This window comes from Anolis carolinensis, chromosome 1 (assembly GCF_035594765.1).
Source record: "Anolis carolinensis isolate JA03-04 chromosome 1, rAnoCar3.1.pri, whole genome shotgun sequence".
In the NCBI taxonomy this organism is placed as follows: domain Eukaryota; kingdom Metazoa; phylum Chordata; class Lepidosauria; order Squamata; family Dactyloidae; genus Anolis; species Anolis carolinensis.
This window is the reverse complement of record NC_085841.1, coordinates 38,813,747-38,835,903: the sequence shown is the minus strand read 5'-3', so window position 1 is coordinate 38,835,903 and position 22,157 is coordinate 38,813,747. Positions and strand designations below refer to the sequence as shown.

The 22,157-nt window shown below is 39.8% G+C and overlaps 2 protein-coding genes across 3 annotated transcripts in view; both read right to left on the bottom strand.

The window, feature by feature from the left end:
• The window catches only part of ephx1 (epoxide hydrolase 1), a 29,273-nt gene extending 21,021 nt beyond the window's left edge, over nt 1–8,252 (bottom strand). Inside the window, exons 1-2 of one of the 2 annotated variants that reach the window (XM_062972775.1) lie at nt 8,100–8,252; nt 6,215–6,377 (exon numbers count right to left, since the gene is read on the bottom strand). The gene's annotated coding sequence lies outside the window, so the exon portion shown is untranslated. The remainder of the gene's footprint in view (nt 1–6,214; nt 6,378–8,099) is intronic. The other variant, XM_062972767.1, reaches the window with a different exon arrangement.
• Nucleotides 8,253–14,806: 6,554 nt separating this feature from the next.
• On the bottom strand, nt 14,807–20,967 carry srp9 (signal recognition particle 9). Its single transcript, XM_003216070.4, has 3 exons — nt 20,808–20,967; nt 18,815–18,883; nt 14,807–15,566 (listed from the first exon to the last, which is right to left on the bottom strand). The coding sequence occupies exons 1-3, from the start codon at nt 20,877–20,879 to the stop codon at nt 15,447–15,449; spliced, it is 261 nt and encodes an 86-aa protein (XP_003216118.1). The 5' UTR covers nt 20,880–20,967; the 3' UTR covers nt 14,807–15,446.
• Between the last annotated feature and the right edge of the window lie 1,190 nt (nt 20,968–22,157).

Genomic DNA, 22,157 nt, shown 5'->3' with positions numbered 1-22,157 from the left:
GTCTGGGATACCATCCAGACAAAAATTAAGTATTTTTAAATTAATGAAACTGCAAAGTACTTAACCCTGGTTGGATTGTGCTCTTACATATGTCAGATAGCTTGATGGATGATGAGATAATGGAAAACTTTACTAAATTAAAAGAAGAATGCCTATCATTATGAATATGATGGCAAGGGAAACAACACCTAACCTCCGACCATAATGGAATGCAACAAAGAAAACATGCAATACAAATATTTGGGTCCTGTCAGTAACAGTAACAGCACATCCATTGCTGGTGCTTAGAGGGAGAATTTCTAAATCTGTATCCATGCTCATAACAAAACAACTGATCTGAAAATGAAAATAAGGAATGAAATGAAAGAAATGAAGGGAAAATACAGAAAAATAAATTTGTGGGTATAACTATTGTGGATTTGATTATTCACAGATTTGATTAACATGGTCTCTTTAGGAATCTCCAGTCCTCTAGTGCAACTGTACAATCAACTTCCATTGGAAGGTGATCCAGCTGTCCTAGGGAGCCTATACATTCCTAAAAATACCTAGATTGGTGGTTCCCAACCTTTGGTCCTCTAAATGCTTTGGACTTCAGCTCCCATAATTCCTAACGGCTGGTAAACTGGCTGGGATTTTTGGATGTTGAAGTCCATAATAACTAGAGGATCAAAAGTTGGGAATCACTGGTCAACATGAATCCTCCACATGTTACTTCAAAATTAAGCTCAGTAGTGGAGCTTATTAGGATTGCATCTTTAGCCACTGACCCAGAGTCTTCATTTTCCCACTTTTGCAAATGTGGAGGGCCTATTGTACTCTTCCCCCATTTGGATTGTTGTTTTCAACACTTTATTACAATGGCAAATGTTTCCAGACAAAAGAATACGTTCTTATCCACATATTGCTCAGTACTGCACAGTTATAAACAAGTATTCAGAAGGCAAAATACAAAAACAAGGAGTATAAATTTGAATGTTTTTTAAATGACAACACTGGTATATTAACCAGGACATCTTTATGTTTATTAAAATTTGGAAATGCTTTTTTCCTTTTCTTCCCCAAAGGAACAGGCCCTGTTCCAAATTGCAAGGTGCCTTCAGAAGTCTTCCTGCTCTGGAGCAAAAGAAGTTCCTGCTTTAGACGCTTAAAGTCAGCAGAAAACCATTCTTGATCAATTTGCTGCTTAGATGTTAATCTTTACAAATAGACCAATCAAAAAGCATCACACTTAACTAAAACCAGGTATCTAGAAGAGTAATTCCTAGCTTTCCAGCAGATAAAGCACATCAAGAAAGTGATAGGCTCAAATTTGCTGAATGATTTTAAGCAGAGGTTGGATGTTCATGTGTCAGGTATGCTTTAGCTTTGGGTTTCCTACACAGAAAAAGGATTGGACTAGATGCTCTCCAACTGTATGCTTTTGCATCACATGTTGCCAATGAATCCTGAATGAGGGGTTTGAGCTAGCAATTTAGTCTGTATTCATCACTGGTAAGTACTAATGAAAGCTGAGAATGTCACCATTTCAAGCCAGACTTGAAAGAAACGTCTTGGATATCACCCCGTCCAAGCAGGTCATGACACAGGCTCATATTCCCTATGAAATCCTTTGAACCAGATATATCCTTTGCTCTAAACAACAAAGGGCTTTTTGCGTCTTTCCCTTTGCCATAGCTTTATCTCAGCTCATCCAGCTTGGCAATCAGGCTGGACCACATTCCCATCAACCCAGCAAGAACTGGATCACAATGCTTCCCAAGAACTATAATGAAATACTCATTATCTTGCCGGGTCAAGTCTTATACATTCAATTAATTCCTCAAAATTCCTATTATTATTATTTGAAGAATAGATTTTCCACTGTTGTCTCATGAAGACCTTGGATCTTATTTTTAGGAACACGGTGGCTGTTAAAAATGCTAAATAAACACTGAGTCAGAATGTCTTGCTTTCAATTAGTGTAAACAATGACATTTTAAATAATAAATTATTATGTACTGTACATAGCACTGCCAATATGCTAATATTTACACAGACTAACATATGTATTAGTTGGAAAGACCAGTCTCTTATAACCTATAATCACAGAATCATAGAGGTGAAAGAAGCCCCTTGGAGGCTTTGCTATGTATATGTACATTGTGATCCGCCCCGAGTCCCCTTCGGGGTGAGAAGGGCGGAATATAAATAGTGTAAATAAATAAATTGGGCCATCATTACATCTCCTGCTCAATACAGGATTCTCATCGAAAGCATCTCCAGCAGGCAGCTGCCCAGATTCTTTGCAGAGGAGGAGACCATACAGCCTCTCAAGGCAATTGTTTCCATTGACAAATTGCTCTCACGGTCAAGAAATTCAATCGAAATTTGCCCTTCTGTAACTTCAAACCATTAGAGCTGATCCTAATGGATCAGCGGAGAACAAGGAGGGGAGAATGGAGCCAAGTGGTAACAAGGGATTAAGGGTAGCAAATATAGCACAGAGGGTTAAGTCTCTTCCCAACTAGACAATACCATCGGAAGGGGCAGGATTTTTTTTTTGTGAGTTTGCAATAAAACACTTGGAAAAATTAGAACGATCTCAGCTAGCTTAATACAGCATACATTTTGACTTCAATTCTCTTCTGCTATTGATTTTTCTTGTTTCTATTGTATATTATTCTATAATATATAATGTTGTATATAGTTATTTGGAGTCAGTTGCAATTATGCCTTTGTGCATTTATTTTGTTCACAGTTAGAGACTTGGAAAATCAAGTAAAATGTTTTTCTCAATCTAACCGTCCTCTTTTTTCTTCTATAGGCAGTCCCCACGTTACAAAGAAGATAGGTCCTGCAGGTTTGCTCTTGAGTTGAATTTGTTTGTAAGTTGGGAAAGGAACATTTTGAAGTGTAACTCCAACCAAAACAGTACGTTGGGAAGGGAACATTTTGAAGTGTAACTCCAACCAAAATAATATATATTTTAGCTTTGCATAGCATAGGCAGAGGCGGTTCAACCACCAGGCCAACTAGGCAGTTGCCTGTGGCGCCATCTTGTTTGGGGCGCCATCAAGGCAACTCCTTTCTCCTGCGGCCTGCCTCCGCTGCCGCGCCTCCCTCTGCAAGGAAGGAGCCAAGTGCTTCTCTGCTCCTCAAAGCCCCAAACACCTTCCTTCTCACCAGGAAGGCGTTTGGTGCTTTGCAGAGCAGAGAAGCCGCCGAACGCCTTCCTGGTGAGGCCTTCCTGGCGAGAACTGGCGAGAAGGACTGCTTCTCTGCTCCCCAAAGCCCCGAACGCCTTCCTGGCGAGAATGAATGTTTCTCCTGTTTTCAGAGTGTTGTTCTTTATTTATTGTCCTGATTTTAGAGTTTTTTTAAATACCGGGGGCTATCTGGGTTATCTAAGTCCACACTGCCCTATATCCCTGTTCAATGTTTGGTGCTAAATTCGCAAATATAGTAATTCCTACATAACACTACCATGTATTGAACTGCTTTTTCTGTTGATTTGTTGTAAAACATGATGTTTTGGTGCTTAATTTGTAAAATTGTAATGTAATTTGATATTTAATAGGCTTTTACTTAATCCCTCCTTATTATCCAACATTTTTGCTTATCCAATGCTTTTATTTTTCAGTGATCGGTTTGGGGGGGGGGGGCAAAGTTCTGTTCGCCTACACTTGAAAAATACCTAGGGCCGGCTCTGAGCATAGGGAAGGGTTAGCACCCCTGTGGTGTTTGTTTTGTGACTCAGTTCAGAAGATTTCATTCCCTTTCTGTCCCTGTGATCCCTGGACTTCGTTGCAGAAACAAGGATTTGTGATAGAGCTTCACTGGAGACATCTTTTCCCCATAACAACACTTCCAGGAGTGAATTTCCCTTCTAAGGGGCAGATTTATCTCACTTCCTGTTGTCTCACCCCCATCCTTAACAATAAATTTTTTGTAAGTCAGCTGTTTGTAACTCAGGGATTGTCTCTCCTGGGTTCTCTCTTTTTCTCTCTTCCCTTCGTTCTGTTTTTCATCAAGCTCATGAGGTTGGATATACAGTAGAGTCTAACTTATCCAACATAAACGGGCCGGCAGAACATTGGATAAGCGAATATGTTGGATAATAAGGAGGGATTAAGGAAAAGCCTATTACACATCAATTTAGGTTATGATTTTACAAATTAAGCACCAAAATATCATGTTTAACAACAAATTTGACAGAAGTAGTTCAATACGTAGTAATGCTATGTAGTAATTACTGTATTTACGAATTTAGCACCAAAATATCACAATGTATTAAAAACATTGACTACAAAAATGCATTGGATAATCCAGAATGTTGGATAAGCAAGTGTTGGATAAGTGAGACTCTACTGTATTATTTTGGAGTCAAAAGTTTCATTTATTCATTAATACCATCTCCATGATGATATCTGAAGTAATCTGACTGAACTCCTTTTGATACATTTGATTATTTAATACTAATTACACAGTATAGGGCACTTGGATAGTTTAGGGGAAAGTCTTCCTTAAATATATGTATAATTTCCTTCTCTCTTGTTTTTCTTGTTTTTCTATGTGTCCTTAAATCTGTTTTTCTAACAATGGCCACTTTAATAGATCATTTACTTGAAGAGGAAAAAAAAACTAACTAAATATATGCCCTCCCATCCCAGAGTGTTTTTTTCTTTTAAAATATTTACTCAGAAGTACGTACCATTGAGTTAACTGTGCTGCTTTGGGCCCCATTTGCTCTCCCATTGATATCTGTAGACCATACTTCTTGATATAAAGTGGGAAGTATTTTCTGCATATGCACAGAAATATTAAAAATATTTCAATCCTCCACTCTTGATTCATTGACTAATCCTGATAGCCAGCCCTCTGTTGCTGCAGTAACAACGGAACAACATCCTCTGAAATTAACATGTCATTCTATGTAAACTTCTAATGTCATTATTTATCAACCTTAAACAAACAGGGTGTTTGCACTGCAAGTTAGTATACAAGGCTTTTTGTGAGGTGGGAAAATGTAGGAGAGAACTCAAGAAAAATCACTAGCAAAACCTAATTGAACAGATGAGATCTCATGCTTTTGAACACCTTTCCCTAAAAGGAGGGAGACAAAAATAGAATTTGGCAACACCTCTAGGTCTAAGTGGTTTTTAATTTAGAATGGATGTGTGTCCACTTCATCAGATGCAGTACAAACTTGTATTAAAGCCTCAGCCTGTAAAGCATATTTATATAGTTGTGGGAGTGAGATAGGATCTAGAAAGGTTCGAATCATTAGGTAAAAGTTTTCCCTGATATTAAGTCTAATCATGTCCGACTCTGGTGGTTGGTGCTCATCTCCATTTCTAAGCTGAAGAGCCAGTGTTGCCCATAGGCACCTCCAAGGTCATGTGGCTGGCATGACTACATGGAGCGCTGTTACCTTCCCACTGGAGCGGTATCTATTGATCTACTCACATTTGCATGTTTTCGAAATGCTAGGTTGACACAAGCTGGGGCTAAAAGCGGGAGCTCACCCCTCTCCCCAGATTCGGACTGCCCATCTTTCAGTCAACAATTCAGCAGCTCAGTGTTTAGTCTGCCGCACCACCCAAGGCTCCAGTCAAATCAATCTTTGCCGTAAATTTTGAAAGCACTCGGTATGGTGGCCCATTATACTGGATTGAATGACCCATAAGGCCCTTCTCAACTCTATCATTCTGCAGTTCTATGATTGTCCAATTTATGGACAGCATCCATAAAAACTTCAACATTCTGAGGTAGAACATTTAAAAAAATCATATTATTGCAATTACCAAAATTCATTAGCTTACTAACAGGATATCTGGAAATTTGTGCCAATACCAAGATGGGGTATGCTCCCACTTCCACTCCAGTGCACCTACTTCTGCTTAGGACTCAAGAGATTCCTGGAATTCCACTCCTTTTTCGCTACTTTGCAATGGTAAAACAGAAGCACAGCAAGGCACTTTCCCCTAAACTTTCTGAATAATGTCCATAGTTAAGAGGCTGGTGCACCAACCCATGATGCCGATGGCAGACTTCCAACAACAGCAACTCTGGAGCCTTGTAACTTAATCTACACACAATACAGAAAGGCATGGGATTATCTCAACAAAATGAACAAGCTCCCTCTTTCAAGCTCCCTCTTTCACTTGATTTCTGACTACAGTCCAGCAATTGCCAGAAAGTTCTAAAAGAAAATGGATACAGCTTGGATTACCTTCACTTTAACCGTCACAGTAGAGTCCCAGGCAGACAAGCAGGAGAGAGAAACAACACAAATTATTTTATCGGCTGCTGGCCTTGTGGAGCACAAAGTACAGTTCTAGACTTCATAAAATAGCAACAGAGCTGCTTGCACAAACCAATGACTTGCTGAGTTTCTGATTGGGGAGGAAAAAAATCAGATTATATGAAACTTCTCTCTGTGTTGTGATTTTTTTAAAAAAAAACAACAACCTCAAAAGCACTTTAGTCATCTTAGTACAAACACAGGCATGACTTAAACTGCATTGTTTTAATGAGTTAACATGCCTATTTTTTATGTTGTGAGCCACTTTTGGTCTTGATCAAGAGAGAAAAGTTTGCTATAAATAAATTTAACAATAACAATCAGGCTGGGTAGTAAACAAACAAACAAGTGAGGTTGGGGGCGGCGGATGTTGAGGCATTCAATCAAAGACTTATGATGGGAGATGATGGACATTTAGATTACGCTCTACCAGGAGTGCAGCTACACTGTACGATTAACGCAGTATGATATCATTTTAGCTGCCACTGCAGTGGCACAATGGGTTAAACCCTTGTGCCAGCTGGACTGCTGAACTGAAGGTTGGGTTGCTGACCTGAAATAATAATAACTTTATTTTTATATCCCACCTCTATCTCCCCAAAGGGACTCAGGGCGGCTCACATGGGGACTTGAAGGCTGACAGTTCAAATCCACGAAATGGGGTGAGCTCCCACCTGTCAGCTCTAGCTTGCTGGGACAAGAGAGAAGCCTCCCAGCAGGATGGTAACACATCTGAACATCCCCTGGGCAACGTCCCTGTAGACAGCCAATTCTCTCACAGTAGAAACAACTTGCAGTATATTCTTAAGTCGCTTCTGACATGATTTAAAAAGCTGCCATGGTTCAATTGCATGGAATTCTGGGAGTTGTAGCTGGACTAGGTCTGCAGCCTTCCATGCCAAGTAATGCTGGGGCCTCACCAAACTTCAAAGCCCAGGATTCCATAGCATTGAGCCAGGGCAATTAAAGCAGTGGTTCTCAACCTGTGGGTCCCCAAATGTTTTGGCCTTCTACTTCTAGAAATCCCAACAGCTGGTAAACTGGCTGGGATTTCTGGGCATTGTAGGCCAAAACACCTGGGGACCCACAGATTGAGAACCACTGAATTAAAGTGATGCCAAACTGCATTTGTTATAGTGTAGATGCACTCCTGGCAATGGCTTTCGGATTGCACCTGGACTATCCCCAGCACCTGAAGACACTAATAAACACAATTTGTGCTTTGCTTGTCACCCAGAAACGATCAAAAGATCTGTAAAACAGGAAAGTTGGCAGATTATTTCACAATAAGTTGCTTTTCATTTCCAGTGATTGCAGAGAGCTTTACAATCAGAAGCTCTCCACAGACAAAAGTCAGTTCCAGGGCTGCTGCTGCTGTTAATGGGTTACTAATTTCCTTGCCTAAGAGGCGGAACTCGAAAGCAGAAAGCGACATACATTGCAAAAATGTATACTTGGGAGCCAATAGGTAGCAGGTGGGAATATTGCAGGCATGGGCAAACTCGGGCCCTCCAGGTGTTTTGGACTGCAACTCCCACAATTCCTAACAGCCGGCTGTTAGGAATTGTGGGAGTTGCAGTCCAAAACACCTGGAGGGCCCAAGTTTGCTCATGCCTGCTTCTGAGCATAGAATACCATTCAAATTGGATAGAACTATGGCTCGATGCAATAAAATCATGGGAAGCTGTAGTGGTCTTGCGCCTTCCCTGCCCAAGAGTGCTACACATCCCAGATGCCCTCCTCTGCACGGATGCTCCCAAGGCGCACAGGCAAGACTGACACTGGCACTAGAAGCCGAAGGAAGAGGTCTCACATGATTGACTGTCCACGCGCCCCAGGGAGCCCTTTCGGGTCCGCCTCGCCTTTCGGGTGCTTCCCAGTGCCGGGCTCGGAGGATTATGCATCCATGCTAAAGGGCGACGTGGACTGAGCCCCCATTGGCCCTCCTCTCCAGGAGGGGCGGACCCGAGAGAACAGCGCCCCGACCGACGAGGATGTCCATTCAAGCGAGGACCGGGGCTGAATGGGGATGGAGCTGGGACAAAGGATCCTGGGAGGTGTAGTTTTTAGCGGGATTCATGGACTCTGGGGTCCTCCCTCTGAACCTGTGAGCAAAAAGCAACATTATGGAGATGCAGGAGACACTAACTAACGCAAATTAATAGAGAGAGTAACGGATTGCCCGGTAAAACTGTTACAGTAGAGTCTCACTTATCCAACATAAACGGGCCGGCAGAACGTTGGATAAGCGAATATGTTGGATAATAAGGAGAGATTTAAAAAAAGCCTATAATATCTTGCTCCTTTGTATTACACTAGGTAACAAAATTTGAGAAAAAAATCTGTTCCTGGTTTGAAAGTGTTATTTCCTGTTTAATTGTGTGGTACTTTCTTTGAAAGTAGTTGTTACACACCAGAAACTTTGTTTTTGTGGCTGCCACAAACTGTGAAATTGGTCGAGACTCTGAGATATTCATTGAAAAACTATAGCAAAACGTGCTGCAGGTTGTCCTGCAAAAACAAAAGATTTTTGCAGGATAATAAACTTTTTCCATGTTTTCATGATAGAACCAATTAGGAAACGACATTTATAACCCAGGGACAAAAGCCATGTTACACAGTGTTATTACTGTCTTTCTGTTATGTTTCTTTCTTCTTCAATAAAAATGGGCGGATAGGTTCAAAGATGCTATACAAGCAGTCCAAGAAAGTGGTGAAGCGACTGCCTCATCCCCCCTGAATAAGCTTCTGCACAGCATCGTTTTGTGTCTTGCCAGTTATTCTCGAGTCAGTGCATTCCCAGCAGAGCTCTAAGAAAACAATAGCTTAAGAAAACGAGAGCACAGGCTTCCTAGAACTCTGCTTTTAATGGTTTTTATTATTCTTGTTTAAATAGTACTAGAGTTAATTCTGTTTTAATGTTTATAGTCTTTCTTTAATCTGTTTATTATATTGTTTGACCATTCTTCAATGCTTTGACCCTCTTTAAGAGAAAAAAGCATCATATAAATAAATATTGTAATATAATAACATATCGAATACATTCCAGCAAACTAACCGTTTTCTTATCTCAGCCAGAGCATGTTTGTAGGATGTCGGGGGCCACAGGAGGAGTGAGGATGATAAGCTCTTCTGGCTGAAGAAGCGTTGTGGGCTTTCAAAGCATTTCCAGCCTTTGCCATTGCTTTCCTTTAGAGGCTGAAAGAGTGCGACTTGCCAAAGGTCACGCAGTGGTTTCATGTCCAAGCAGGGGTATGGTCATAGAGCAACACTTAAACCACTAATCCAGAGCTTTCCAAACATGTCATGTTGGTGACGCACTTCTTAGATATGCTTCATTTTGCAACACAGTAATTTTTACTAGCAAAGCAGAGGTTAAAGCAAGGCCATATTAGAGATGTGGACACATATATCATTTGTCATAATGAAATATCTGGGGACACAACATATTTCATGAAAACATTTTATTTATATTTTTAAAAATGTACGATTTACTGCTCGTTCCATATAGGGACAGAGGTTTCTTGTTACATTTGTGTGACACACCTGCACATGGCAGCTGACACACTACTGTGTTGTGATAGAGTTTGGAAAGCTCTGCATTACACTACAGTGGACTTCTGGCTTAAGTGTAGATCTTTGTCTCTGAGAGCTTTTAGGCAGGAGGCTCTTGGGGCTCACCATTAAACAGTGTTCTGTAGCTCTTTCTCATGCAGCTGTTGAGAGGATTGCAGCTAATCTAAAAAGAAACAGGGAAATTGCGAGGGTTGGTGTCAATTGTAGGAAGTGAAGGCTGCAAATTGCACCACGTGACTCCATCAGAGGGGCAAAGCCAAAATGACAGCCTATAAAACAGTGGTTCTCAGCCTGTAGGTCCCCAGATGTTTTAGCCTACAACTCCCAGAAATCCCAGCCAGTTTACCGGCTGTTAGGATTTCTGAGAACTGAAAGCCAAAACGTCTGGGGACCCACAGGCTGAGAACCACTGCTATAAAAATTGTGGAATGTCTCAACAGAAATTTATCATTTGTTAATATATCACTGTAATTAGGTATCTCCATGGAAATATTTTTTGTTTCCATGTCCTGTATCAACAGATATATAGAGCTAAATTCTATGTTGATTTATCTTTTTGGATCTTCTAATGCACATGTGGTCAGAGCTGTCATTATTGCCCAACTACAAGGACAATTCGAATCATAGGATTTTAGCCACATGCACTGTTGTTTTCGTTGTTGGTATTTTTTTAAGTTGTGGATTGTGCCAAACCTTCTGGTATTTTAACCACAATAATCATCATAGGCTATCACTCATGGCTGAGTATGTTTGCCTTCCAAGAGTAGGGTCTTGGTGGTGGGTCTGTAGGTGACTGTAGAGACCTATTCTTGATCCACATGCTTTTTTGCAGTGAGGACATCAATTTCCAGATGGAAAGTGGTCCCGACCAGGGTTGGCTTGGTGCACCTTCCTCTTGACGTGTTTCTCCATTCGTGCCTTTTTGAATTTCACAGCACTTTTAGTAACAGCTGGCCTCCAGTTAGAACCCTCAAGTGCCAGGGCTTCCCAGTTTTCAATGTCTATGCCAGTTTTTAAGGTTGACTTTAAGCCTATATTTACATCTCTTTTCCTGTCCACCAACATTTGTTTTCTGTTCATGAGTTGAAAGTATAGTAACTGCTTTGGGAGACAGTGATTGGGCATTTGGACAATGTGGCCAGTCCAGCGAAGCTAATTGCGGAGGATCATCGCTTCAGTGCTGCTGGTCTTTGCTTCTTCCAGAATGCTGACATGTGTCCGCCTGTCTTTCAAAAGGATTTGCAGGATTTTTGGAGGCAACGCTGATGGAATCATTCCAGAAGTTGAGTGTGATGTCTGTAGACAGTCCACGTTTTGCAGGGATATAACAAGGTTGGGAGACCAATAGCTTTATAAACAAACATCTTGGTATCTCTATGAATGTCCCAATCCTCAAACACTCTCTGCTTCATTCAAGAAAATGCTGCACTCGGAGAGCTCAGACTGTGCTGTGTTTGTGTTGATGTTGACTTTTGTGGAGAGGTGGCTGCCAAGGTAGCGGAAATGGTCAACATTTTTGAATGTTACACCATTAAGCTGTATTTCTGGTATTGCAGAGGGATTGGCTGGTGCCTGCTGGTGCCAGCTTTTTGTATGCTTCTGCAAAGGTGTTTAGAGTGGCTTATAGGTCTTCTGAATGGGCACAGACTACATTATCATTGCATATTGGAATTCTATAACAGATGTTGTTGTTTCAAACTGTTGAGGTTAAATAGCTTGCCATCTGTCTGATAGGTGGTTTGCACGGGAGGGGGTTCATAGGGGTGGCAGCATGAGTTAGCGCACTTGGTGGTACCAACCCTAAAGACACCGCTGGCAGGGAGGTGGCAAATGTCTCATCATTTAGTCTATTCAGATTATTGGTAGTTTTTGGCTGTAAATATTGATTTTACCTGTATACTGTCTCAAGATTTTTCTATATATTTCCAGACAGAAGTAAAGCAGGAAGAAAAACATGGCTTTTTGTATCTGAAGTAGCTTTAATGACTGGAAGGCACCCACATCAGTCGATTTGTGGCTGGGCTGATCTGGGTGCTACGTGCATCACATAACCTTTCCATTTAATACATTAATAGTTGTTGATTCAATTCGCTATCAATTAATCCAGAAGGCTTCCCCAAATTTAAAGAAATTAGAGAATACTCATTACCCTGTAAGCAATTCTTGCAATGACATGGCAGATCAGACTAAATGATGTGCCCCACTTTATCCTTTCAAGGATATAGGTCTTAATCTAGAGACGCTTGAAACAGCCCATGGCTTATTGGTTCTCATCACACTGGCTCATAAAATGTGTCAATGTCTGGCCAACAACTGACACCCACATTTCAACAATCAGCCATTCAGAAACCGTTGTTCTATTTAATCAGTTGCTTAGGAACATTGTTGTAAAATGTTTCTGGTGAGCAGATAAATACAACTTCTCAAAACCATTACAAAGACATTCATTTTCTCTCCCTGTAAAGGAAGCAATTAGTTTCCTTAGATCTCATGCTTAAGCAGCAGGGTCCCCGTTTACAGTGGCATTCCTCATTTGCACCTCTGCAGGTGGGAGGTGTGGGTGGCTTGCAGAAATCATGATGGTGCAGCATACCATCACAGGGAAGTTCTCTCCATATTCCAACTGGGGAATATCAAACTTCTTTGACTGGCCATAGCCTCATTCCGCTGTGGGAAAGGAGCAGCTGAGAGCAGCAGCTAAGAAAGCAAAGTAGGCAGCAGTGGGGGAAAAAGGCAGGAGAGGAAGGCATTGCAGCAACAGCGACCAGATGAGGAAGGAAACAAGCTGAACAAGGGGCACCAGAGAGGTGCATCATCCCTTATTTGGAAGGAAATCATGAGGAATACAACCCACAGTACTAAATTAATTTTGCCTCTACCCCTCTTTTAGTTACTCCAACCCCTCCTTTCAATGTGTATGATCTGTGTCTGGGTTTCTACAATAGCAGCAGCTAAGTGCCAATCTATGGATTAATTTAAATGTATACAAAATTAGATACCATTCAAAAACAATTATTCCCCAAATTAATGTTAATTTTAAAACCCCCATTTCTTTTGATCAGCTCCAGATCCCTTTCTTTTACAAGAACATATAGAGAGATGTTGCACTGTTGTGTGCTTTCAAGTCTTTCAAACTTATGGAATTAGTATAAATTGTTATCTTTTCATTATCTGAAAACATTTAAAATGGATCACACTCATTAAATACGGTATTCTCTAGTCTTATTTAAAGTCTTTTCAATGTTCAAAGCTAGTGTATATTTTAAAGCTACTCATATTAAAGTTAATATTTATTTGTTCATGACTTAAATTGCCCATCTATGCATGCTAACCTGATACCTTGCTTTTTGTGTCTGTGTTGGTGTAGAATGTTCTTATTGTTCTACATTCTGGTACATAAATCCAGCATTCACTCGTTTCTAAAGCCACACCATTCAAAGCAAGATAGTTCTCATACCTTATTTCCAGGAGCTAGTCAAGTTAATATTTTAGAAAAGTCTCTGAGAAGAACAAACACATTTATAAATACTTATGAAATAAACGGTCTACAGTATTTCATCAGCTCTATCAAGTTATTATTCTCATTTGGCTAACTGCTGGGACATGCTTCCTTGTATAGGTGACATAATTAGAAATAGAGGGAATTAAAATGTTGCTACCAGGCTACTGTGCTGTTTATGACTGCTGTTATGATAATGAAGTTTGCTCTTTGCAATTTAGTTCTAATTAAATACTGTACACATCCTGCATATGTACTATAACCAGGTCATGTATATGATGAAATGAATGGTGGGCCATACAATCTTACATCAAAAAATATCTAGGCTATGATCCTGTATAAAACAGATGGGAGTGTAAAGTTCTGCCACCAAGGCTGCCAGGCAGGGAAGACAGAGGGAGGTGGCCCACCAGCAATTGCACAGAAATCTTCCTGAAAGATCTGCTTGGATGATAAAAAACATCAAAAACATCCGGGTGTCCCCTGGGCAACGTCCTTGCAGCTGGCCAATTCTCACACCAGAAGCAACTTGCAGTTTCTCAAGTTGCTCCTGACATGAAAAAATGGCTATTTTAGTAAGAATGGTGCCATCCAGCAGCCATTTCACTCTGAAGCAAACCACTTCTGCCTCCTTAAACATATCTTAGCGTAACACTCAGCTATGCTAGCACAAAAGCAAAAACAGTATTCGAGACATAGCTAGTCAAATCTGTTATTTTCTAGCCAGGTCAGAATGACGATACCTAAGGTCCTACTTCAAAGATCATGTAGCGCTTTTGATGAAGCTGTCTCAGTACCACACTAACTATTGTTAATCTATACCTTGCTGTAATGCATGCATTCAGATTTAACTTTTCTTGCACCATGGATCTTTGAGGGCACTGTTCTATGTGCCAGCAGGAACAGCCTATACCAATTCTATGTCTTTATGCTTCTAGACAATTCCAAATTTTTGGTTTGAAGTAAAGCAGAACTTTGATGTATGACCTCTGCCATTCAACATCAGTATCCGATATCTCTTCTTTGTCCTTGGCAGGCATTATCCAAGTTTTACAGAAACTATTATAAAAATTTTAAATGAAGGGAAGACAAACCTTTGCTCCTCTTGTAGTAGATGATTATTTTTCTGGAATTTTGTTTTTAAACTGTTGTATTTAATAGTACACAGTACTACTCAGAGTACACCATATTTATGAATTTCATAATGAATAGCTTAAAAATGGAGGCTATACAGTTAATGGTGGAGGGCAATCTGAGGTTAACCTTAGTTTTAGCCATGTAGATAGGCTATGCAGATGTCTTAATTAAATTAAATAACATTGGGGATATTCTGAGCAGAAAGTTCTGCATGTAGTATTGTCTTAGCTCTATCTTATAGCCCAAAGTCTGCTGATTCAACAGCAAGCTCAAATAAAATATGTATTGTAATGGTATGAATACTTGACTATTACTGATGCAGCTTTATTCTTTATCAGGTTTTATGACTGTTCAAAATATAGTGTTAATATTGAGGCCAAAATATGTTTTGAATACAGCAAGCCAGAGTCACAAAAATTACACACAGGGTTAGCTATGTTGCCAGTTAAACTTTTTGTCATATATTGGTCATTTCAATGGTGTAAATACATATATAAAGGTTTATTACATCCAGTTACTATGCTAATTTTCCATATCATTTTAACAGCTACAGCAACATAGAATTCAACAAGAAAATAAATCCCACTATACAATAACATACTGACACTTCTCAGAGGAAAATGCTTGCTTCCTCTTTTTTTGGGGCACAGTACTGGTGATTGAAAAAAGTGTACAAATCTGAGCAATTACATTTTAACCTTTAGTATACCCAGCAAAGGCTATGCATCCCTGCTTGCTGAAATTAAAAAAAATAAATAGAGGCTTTCAAATGAAAGCATACAGTTACCGAAGCCGCTTTGAAGTGGAGCCTGGAAGTTCTTAGAAACCCACTTTAGATTTAATAATCCACTTGATGCCACCGTACTTCGGTTTCAAAATCTACCCAAATCCAAGCAATACTTTCCGCTTGTGAAACGTAACTAGAACACTCATGTACTTCCAGGATATTCAGTCTGTTTCCATGGCAACACTCCGGGATTCTTTGGCTACCATGAGTCGCATTAGTTGACTGTGGAATTTTTCAATCTTCTTTACGTCTTGAGCCTGATCTGTCCTATACAGTAGGCACTGGAAGAAAGAGGAGGTATAGATTTATCAGGGTTTTATTTCAATTTTCTGAAACAAACATTAATTTATATGAAACACACCAAGAACATTGAGAATATTGCTCTAGAAACAAGACAGTACTTTATTAAGACATTTATTTAGTGCACATCTATTTTAAAGGATACAGATTTTTTTCCCCCCGACCATCCAAGGCAGGTTACGTCTTATTTTCTTTCACAGACTCTTGACTAATGCCCTCATGCTTTCAAGAATAGACCTATTTCTCAGGACTGGAATTAGCAACCTGGAACTCGGCAGACATCGCTGCACTATAGTTTCAATCATATAATTAACGATACTGATTAGGGCTAATGGAAGTTGTAGTCCAAAAGCATTTGGAGGGCTAGATATTCTTAATCCCTGCTCTAGCAAATCAATCAAATAGCAATTCCACTAGTATTGGGAAAGACACAAGAAAAATCTAACTAAGTCCATATTTATCCAGAAATTCCATCAATTAGCTCACATATCTTATTATTATAATCACCTTTATGAATAATTTACCTTTTCCTCAAAACTGGGACTCAAGACAGTCTTAATTATTAAAATAATTGATTAAGGAGAGGACACCTAAAAACCTCCATCAAAATGGCCTCTAGAATTTCTTATGAAGTCATATTGTTGACCTTCAGAGGAAAACTATTAGCCAACTTTCCCCATCACAGTGCTTTCTGGGAAGAAAAATTAATGTGTCTTAGCCATCATAATTTTTGTATAAAGCTGTCAACCTCAAACATGCTTAGTTCCTTTAAATAAAAAAAGTGTAGATTTGCCTCATTAATGAAAATCACTTCAGCAGTACATTCCAAAACAAGTCTACATTCAAAACCCCACTACTGAACTCAGTGGATTAAACTCACAGCTGCGTACAGGATTGCAGTCTAATTTTCTTTTTTACGAGTCTTCCCAGACTAAGACCAAATTGGTTCTGTTCACAGCAAGAACATGGATTTGGGTGAATGTGGTATTTAAGAGATATTCTTAAGAACACTAGATACAGACTGTTGACAGAAGAGTATCTTGCAATTTCTTCCTCAATCAAGACAACATCCCCACAAAAAGACCACATTCTAAATTTCAGAAGGCTTTAGCTCCAGTAACAAAACTCTAATTTGAAGACTGGGGAGCCTTGACATGTAATGAAATGGTTGCACTGGAGCAAACAAGTAAAATTTATACTTGATTATGACCACTTTGCTTAGGCCCAGCTTTAGCCTTAACTCTATTCACTGATGGAAGACAATACCTGAGATCCTTTCAAAATTGGAAACTGGCCACCATAGCAAAATACGTTTCCTATCCCTGTTGTAAAAGTGTGACTCAACTGGTTTAGCACACTGCAGTCAGAAAATGAAAACTGGTGGCTTCAGAGCAAGACTATAAATTACCTTGTTTATTTTTATTTAAAAGCCTTACTGTGTTTATTGGACTTTCCTAATAAGTCCAGATCAAAAGATACAAATACTATTGGGGGAAAGCAGCTTTCTAAAATTTTGGAAAGGCCCTTAGTAGAAAGTTCATTCATTTTTGTTTTTAAAAACGAAAAAAGAGATGTCTATAGAAGAAGAAATTTTATGAGCTTTCCTACATTACTTGTTGTTTTCTTTGTAAGGATAACAGACGAAACTTTTTTCCTTTCTTTTACAATTATATTGTAGAGCTTGATTCTGAACAGCTACAAGGAAAAAATGCCTCTGAGAATGTTTTCTCAAATTACAATTAACCTAATGATTCAATTAAAAAATGCTAAACCAAAATATTTTTCCCTATTTCATTTAGGTTGTCTAACGTCTTGTTTCCTGTACTGCAAGTGAGAATAGGAAGTAAGAAATAATTTTACAGGTAAGAGCATTAGCCATTATACAATAAGAGCTCTACCATGTTTGAGGGCAACTGCCTCCATTTATTAAATGTATACAATAAATCACAATAGCCACAGACTTCATGCCCTAATTGCAAGTTTCGAAATACTGTACATCTGACTGGCCACTGTTGGAAATTAAATCTGGAATAAACAGAACTAAATCTCAGACATAGAGGAGCTGTTTTTACATGCTAATCTGTAAATAGAAATAGCAATCCTAAACATTTTAGGAGTCTATAAAATCAAGTGTGGATGTAAAACATCTGGCAATTCTACCTGCCTCATACTGTGACATTATTTCATACTTTGTGTTGAACATAAGTATTCTCAGATTTCACAAGTTAACTCTGAAAAAAAGGTTTTGCACTCTCAATTTCAAGACACAAAACTATTTCTGAAGCCTTTCTTCTCCTCCTGTTATGGTATCTCAACCCATGCATGGAAGAATCCAAGGAAAACCATTTGATGGTATAAGCAGGCTCTGCAAACATGGCTATTTCAAGCTAAACTGGATACTACGTGGAAAACGTACCTCTAATCTGGGAATATAGAACAGTAGTACAAGGCAGCTTCCAGTTTCAGAACAAAATCAGTAAAGATTGAAGGGGCAGGCAGACTGGTTGATCTGCTTTTTCACTCCTATAGTCAGCCCTCCACATTAGAACAGGATCCCCATGAAATTGAAAAAGCACAAATAAAGACATTGCTATTTTTTAACCCAAGAGAACACCTCTCTAAGAAATTCTAGGTCTTCCAGCATGACTCTATGGTTGAATTCCATTGGAAGCTGTCCAAAGTATTGTACTGTGAGGAGCTAATGATTTCTAGAGAGGTGTTCTCTAGAAATCTCTAGGTCATCCAGCATGACCAGAGTAAATTAACACAGAGAACCTAGAGATCCCTAGAAATAACATTTTAATCAAATCAGTAGATAATCAAATCTGCAAAAGGCATAACCACAAATGTGGAGGGATGACTGTATTGCCTCACTTAACCACATTTTGATCTAAATCCTGTTGTTAGTCCTGACAACAACGTGGTGTGTACTCTGGGAATAACCAACAAAATGCCAGTCTTCATAAGCAATCTTTCCTTCCCCGTCACACACACAGTAAACTTGTGAAGCTCCTGACCTCTTCCTCTAAAAGTGGAAAAGAAATCTGACAACATGGTATGTGATTGGGAGCAGAAAAAGAGGGGAACCTGTTAGGTGCACACATGTACCACTGTGGGAACCAATTTAAGAGTAACTTTATAGCTAAAATAATTTTTTTTCAAAAGACAATTTTACAAATGGGATTTAGAGGATCACGTTGCTAAAATCTCCTTACAACATTTTACTTACAACAACATCATCTGTTACTTTGATGCACAGATTTCCATCACAGTGCCGATATTTGAGTACCACACGTACCTGAAATAACATAAGCATCATTTTACAAATCTGCAATGACTGTTTCCACCAAACTAATGCAAAAAGGAACAATCTAATTCTGTAATCCACCCTTGGAAATAGTTCTGCAGTACTTAATAGCCTACTTAATCCTTTTTAATAACCAAGTTGCCCAAGCATGCATATCTCAGGGTACATCCACACAGTAGAATAAAGCTTGACTCCTCTAACTGCCATAGCGCAATGCTATGGTATCCTAGGAGCTGTAATTTAATGGGATCTTTTGTCTTCTCTTCCATAATTCCAAAGCCTTGAAACATAACAGTTAACACGGCAGTGCATTAATTCTACAGTATAGCTGCACCTGTAGTAAGTTACACAATAAAATAATATAATAATACTTCACTGGCTGATTTGCTACAGGCATTTAGGCAAAGGGCTATCAACAAGTCTGTCCGAACCCAACTAAAAGAAAACATAGTATGCAGGATTTCCTTTTATTTAAATTAGTGAGAGTAGTCTTATTCAACACCATGAATGAAAAAATGGTAATGTATTTAGCATGGAAAATGCTATATAAATGGCCTTAAACGCTGTAACAGATAAAAGAGATGGCGCACCTTGCAATATGCATAATTAGATATAATACCTCATCATGCTAACAGGTTTTTTGTCTGTTAAGGGGAAACTCCCCCAAAATAGAGCAGAGCATCCAAAAATATAAACAGTGGGATACTTATGGTTGAGCATTCAGCTCACAGCAAGCAGAGCATGAAGTGCCATGTGGCTGTAAATAATTTAGAGCTTAGGAGGCAAACATGCAGTTTTAATTTTAAAATCAGAAAAGGTTTCTTTACAAAAATAATAACTACAGCTCTTAATAGTTAAAAACTGGGTCCTAGCTACTCTAACTAACCCCATTTCTTCTAGGGTTCAAAAGAGAGGGACAAATCTCCTGACACACAAGCAAAGAGAGATCTCAATACACAAAGTACACACGCAGATGCAAGAAGCAGAAGTCAGAAACAAAAGGCATGCACCTGCAAAGTATCCATTCTATATAACCAATCAAAATGAGAGCAGAAACAGATAGGAGAGAAGAAATAGTTACAGTAGAGTCTCACTTATCTAACACTCGCTTATCCAATGTTCTGGATTATCCAACACATTTTTGTAGTCAATGTTTTCAATATATCCTGATATTTTGGTGCTAAATTAGTAAATACAGTAATTACTACATAGCATTACTGCGTATTGAACTACTTTTTCTGTCAAATTTGTTGTATAACATGATGCTTTGGTGCTTAATTTGTAAAATCATAACCTAATTTCATGTTTAATAGGCTTTTCCTTAATCTCTCCATATTATCCAACATATTCACTTATCCAACGTTCTGCCGGCCCGTTTACGTTGGATAAGCGAGGCTCTACTGTATTTATTTCCAGCATTTATACCCCGCCCTTCTCACCTGGGGGACTCAGGGCTGTCATTCCAACTGTCATTCAGGAGACAGGGGGAAGGGATTTCTTTCGGCCTATTCTAAGCTAACTAACTCTTCCTCATTGAGGACTGCAGACTTGGGGAGCGTGGGGTTGAATTCCAACTAAAACCACTGGTTTTAATGAAAATCAAATTGAGCAACATGTATTTGGCAATATTCTGTTCTATCAACAGATACAATGGCCTCTATCTCTCGGTGTAACCATTTAAACCTTATACAGCCTGCCTGATGGGGAAACAGCCATTTCAGCCACAAGAAGAGGGCCCATTTAAAAATCAGTTGAAAGAAATGTAGAGTCTACAAATGCTCATGCTACAAGTCCCCATAATCGGCTGAGGGGGGAAAGGAAAGGGTCTGAGGCTGTTAGGAATGGTGGGAGTTGAAGTCCAAAACACCTGGAAGGCCCAAGTTTGCCCATGCCTAAGCTACACAATTAAATCTACCTTCATGGGGTCCGACAAGTATAGCTTCTCGGCGGCGCGGCTGAATTCCTCCCAGTTCTGAAAGTGCGGCATGATTGTCTCGCTTCCCCAGCAAAAGACACCTCAGCGCTCTTCCTCCCCGGCAGCAGCAAGATGGCGGGCGGAGGCGGGGCACAACGTGGCCAGCGAGCCCTGTCATTGGTTAAGAGAAGATTTCGGCCAATCCCGACGCGCGTTCTTCTTGGCTGGTCCGACTCTCTCTAACTCCGCCTTTTCCGGGCAGAACGGAAAGGACTCCGGCTTCCGGGGTCTAGGAGGCTATCGGAGGGAAACGCACAGCGCCCCCTAACGGCCAAGCGCGGCTGCATTGGGCCCTAAGGTTTAAAAGGAACCCTTGGTGGTGTCACGTCCAACCCAAAGGGGAAAGGGCCGTTAAAATTCTAAAATCAGGACTTTAAATAAAGAACAACACCCAAAAAGCAGGGGAATTCCAGACCAGAAACAATCTAACACCTCCCAACTAAGGATTCCCCCAGGCTGCAAGGCTATTACATGCTAATTAAGGTGATCAATTGCAACATTCACACCTGCCTCAAACAGTTCTTTCTCCCAGTTCTTCATTCCACAGATGAACCCTACTTGCCTAGTTTCCAACAGACCTCACAGCCTCTGAGAATGCCTGCCATAGATGTGGGCGAAACATCAGGAGAGAATGCTTCTGGAATATGGCCATACAGCCCAGAAAACTCACAGCAACCCAGTGATTCCGGCCATGAAAGCCTTCAACAACACAGAACACCAAAGGATTGCTTATCGATCTCAAAGGTATACAAACAGATTCTTAAACAGCTTGGAATTTTACTTTTTAAAAAGGTACTAAGTGGTTACTCCTGACTGCAGATACTGCAGCCAAAAATTGCTCGTTATTAACACATTACTGGTACTATTAGTATTGAGCGACTGAAAAATATAGAAAAACGTTTCCTGGTTCCTCCTATCATCAGTTTATCTTGCCAGCAATCCCATCTCCTACCCAACTATGTAGACCCCATCTTCACTGCCATATAATGCAGTTCCAGAATGCATTGAATTGGATTATATGAGTCTACACTGCTATATAATGCAGTTCAACTGTATCATGGTAGTGTAGGTAATATTAATAATTGTATTTCTTTCCCACCTCTCCTCATGGCTCAAGGTGCAGCACAGCCAAAACACACAAATACTGCAAAAATTCAATAAACACATATATTAAAATGTTGTTGGGGGCTATATAGGCCCAGTCTGCACTCTACATGCAGAAGATGCCTGCCATAGATGTGGGTGAAACGTTAGGAGAGAATGCTTCTGTAACCTGGCCATACAGGCCAG